The 3,781-nt window shown below is 43.5% G+C and overlaps 1 protein-coding gene across 4 annotated transcripts in view; it reads right to left on the bottom strand.

Moving 5' to 3' along the window:
- Positions 1–908: 908 nt before the first annotated feature.
- Positions 909–3,781, bottom strand: part of Atp23 (ATP23 metallopeptidase and ATP synthase assembly factor homolog) — a 17,074-nt gene continuing 14,201 nt past the window's right edge. For all 4 annotated transcript variants that reach the window (XM_050163894.1, XM_050163893.1, XM_050163895.1 and 1 more), the window contains one exon: positions 909–1,513. In XM_050163894.1, the coding sequence (XP_050019851.1) occupies positions 1,310–1,513 (204 nt within the window). In that variant the 3' untranslated portion in view covers positions 909–1,309. The remainder of the gene's footprint in view (positions 1,514–3,781) is intronic.

Raw genomic sequence — 3,781 nt, 5'->3', positions numbered from 1 at the left:
TTTAGTTGGGAAGACGGCAACCCACACATTCTCCACTCATCCGTGTCCACGGATCCACGGACGCCTCAGAACTAATGAGTGAAAATGCAGCTGAGAGGACAAAGTCTCATGTAGCCCAGGCTAGTCTTGAACTCACTACACAGCCAACACTGGCCTCTTATTCCTGACCCTCCTGCCTCCTCCTCCCATGTGCTAGGATTATAGGCACACCCCCATACTGACTAGAAACCTGTTTTCTGCATCTAAAATTCAGATATGTAGACAAACAAAATATTTGAAAATTATTATATAAAAAATTATAAATATATAAAATTAAACTAAATTGCATTATAGAGTTGAATATAGTACCTAATTTTTAAAAAAAAGCCTAATAAGGGGGTCTGGAGAGATGGCTCAGCAGTTAAGAGCACTGGCTGCTCTTCCAAAGGGCCTGAGTTTGATTCCCAGCACCCACACAATGGATCATAATCATCTATAAGTCGAGTTCTAGGGGATCCAAGGCCCCCTTCTGGCCTCCTGAGGTGCCAGACAACCACATAATACAGACACACATATAGACAAAATATCCCTATACACAAAATAAAAAATAAAAACTAAGAGAAAGCAAAGTATCTATTTATCAGACTGTCCCCAGGAAATAAGTCCTAAGGTCCCCAGTGCACACACCGTGAACAGAGAGAGAATGACACCACCTTGAATGAATTATTCCCAACTTTCACTCTTTGCACTTGATCCTGACAGCATCTCACCAATGTCCGACAAGGTGACCGTCTCACTGTATAAATACTAACTCTGACTCCCACCACCATCACGCGGGTACATGCTTCACAGATCTCATAACCAAAATTTAAAATAATCTCATAGAGAACGATTACAAAGCTAAAGCATTAAAAAAAAAGTATACTGTGGAAAATATAAAAATGTCATTTATTTCCCTTATTTACTAAATGATTAACTATAAAGATCCAATTTTGCCTTGCAGTTTAAGGAGTTCCTTTTTTGCCATTTTTTTTTTTTCCGAGACAGGGTTTATCTGTAGCTTTGGAGCCTGTCCTGGAACTCCCTTTGTAGACCAGGCTGGCCTTGAACTCACAGAGATCCGCCTGCCTCTGCCTCCCGAGTGCTGGGATTAAAGGCGTGCACCACCACACCTGACATATTTATTTTTATAGTCAAATACATAGCATTTTATAGTCAAATGCTAAAGCCAGCTCCTTCTGCACTTTATTCCATACAATTGTAGAGACTCTGTGTCTAGGGACATCTCCCTCATGGTCCTGAGGCTCAGGGATACAGACGGCCACCATCTTCATATGTTCGAGTAATAGCGATCACGGTTCTGAAAGTCCCTGTGAGCATATCTGGCATATGTCTTAGTATGGGGGATCCTGCCAAAAGGCTCACGGTCGTTGAAACAGGACTCAAAAACGTCATCCACAGCCTTCTGGGCCTCTTCTCTGCTGATGTTCCGCACAGCCACAATTGAAAGAGCAGCTCTGTCCCGCACACAAGTCTACAGAAAGGAGAGCGAGTGTTGTCACTGGTGTGGAAATTCAATCATATGATACAGATTACCTACACTACAGATTACCTACACTAAGATTCATTTCTCCAGGGCTGGAGAGATGGCTCAGCAGTTAAGAGTACTGGCTGCTCTTCCAGAGGATCCAGGTTCAATCCCGGCACCCACATGGCAGCTCACAACTGTGTATACCTCTAGGCCTAGGGAATCTGACACCTTCTCACAGACATACATGCAGGCAAAACACAAACGCACATAAAATAAAAATTTTAAAAAATCATTTCTTCTCCTGTTCTCTTATTAATTTCTGCCATTTTAAACATTAATAACTCTAACTCTCAAACCATGGAACATGTTAGCTCAATATAAACCCATTTAGACATAATTAAGACCTCCATTTTCTTATTTTGGGAGGAATATAACCAGATTTAATCCTCTGAACATCCTCTGCCAAACAATAATTCCCAATCGCAAAATCACAAAAAAAAAAAAAGTCTGTAGACAAGTCCTGACTGATCTTGCTTAAGGGGCCTGGAGATGACTCTCTTGGTTAAGAGAGCTGCCTGCTGTTCCTAAGGACCTAAATTCAGTTCCCAGTAGCCATGATGGGCAACTTACAAACACCTGTAGCTCCAGCTCTGGGAACCTGATGCCCTCTTCTGGCTTCCTCAGGCACCTACACTCAAGTGTGACAACACCCAGGCTCTGAACTGACTTTTGTTTAAAGTCAGTGATTCCTCCCCATCCCCCCATTCCCCCCACCCCAGCCCCGGATTCTCTGTGCAGCTTTGGAGCCTGTGCCTGTCCTGGAATTTGCTCTGTAGACCCAGGCTGGTCTAGAACTCACAGAGATCCACCTGCCTCTGCCTCCGAGATTAAATGCATACACCACCACCACCCAGCTAAAATCAGTGATTCTTATCTGAGTTCTCCCTGAAGAATTCCAGAACCTTTGCAAAACATATTCTCAAGTAGACCTGGCAAACCAGGAGGGGGAGAACTACTTAAGTAAATGGTTCCTTCAAAAAACTCTAGATTAGAGGTTTGGGCATGCGAAAATTGACTTGATTAGAGGTATATAATTTGTGTAACAATAAAAGAAGCTTTTGGGAAGCCACCAGCAGTCAGCCCATGGAGACTGACCCCCCTCCCTGGTGCTTTTGCTAAACCAAATTACATTCTGGAGTGATCTCTTTCTTCAGCTGACCGTCAAAACACAGGCCACAACAACACACACACACAACTAAAAGGAAAACATATCTTTTAAAAATTAAACTCTTCTTCACCCCCACACCCCTTTCCTCACCTTTCAGCTGACTGGTGACAGATTCACTGCTTAACCCAAGGAAGCAGGAAACCACTCACAGACTACAAACTTGAAAGTGCCTTCATCCAGGCAGAAAGAAAATTCCAATAGTCTCTGCATAGACCTCACTTTTGCCATGAGAATAACGTACCTATTATCTTGAATTTGCCAATCCTGAAACTTAACATGTTTTAAGAAATATAAGACCCTGCCGTTTCAATTCTCAGAGAGCTTTCAAAATATTTTTTCCTCTATTCTCCAAACTATAGTTCAAAAGAATTGGTGAGTGTTTCCCTCCATAAATGACAATCAGAAGCAGGCATGGCGGCACATTCCTGTAAAGTCAACACTCAGGAGACAAAGGCGTGAGGACCAAGAGTTCCAGGCCAGTTTAGACGCCAGATCACACATAAATTAAAGGCCAGATGTGATGACACCCAGCGGCACTCCCAGCAGCTGGAGGCTGAGGCAGAACAAAGCCAGCAACCCTCACTCAGGGAGCAATAAATAAAAAATAAACGGTGATTCTCATGACAGTCAGCAACAGCCTGTTTCCCCAGTGTGCATGGGCAGCACACTCAAGCTGGAAATGCTTGCTCACCAAAGGACAGCCAGAGGTACACAGTGAGACCCTGACCCAAAAACAAAAACAAAACAAAACAATCCAGATGTCAAAGGGTCAGAATAGCTATCCAATGAGAGAGGACAATTAAGATTTACTCCTGTGGGTAAATGAGAAAAACAGGGAAAGGGAAGGTGCTTTTAACTAGGGAGTGAAAGAGAAATGAATACAGGAAGGGAAAAGAGCAATAAAGCTGTCTTTAGTAGTCAGAAAGAATTGCCAGGTGGTTGGATGGAGGTGGGTGGTCCTTGGACTTCCCACAGGGCAGAGAACCCTGATTGCTCTTTGGGCTGATGAGGGAGGGGGACGTGATTGGGGGAGGGGGAGGGAA

This window comes from Alexandromys fortis, unplaced genomic scaffold, assembly GCF_014885135.2.
Source record: "Alexandromys fortis isolate MF-2015 unplaced genomic scaffold, M_Fortis_MF-2015_v1.1 scaffold_125, whole genome shotgun sequence".
NCBI lineage: Eukaryota > Metazoa > Chordata > Mammalia > Rodentia > Cricetidae > Alexandromys > Alexandromys fortis.
The sequence above is the reverse complement of the archived record's forward strand: the minus strand, read 5'-3'. Positions and strand labels throughout refer to the sequence as shown.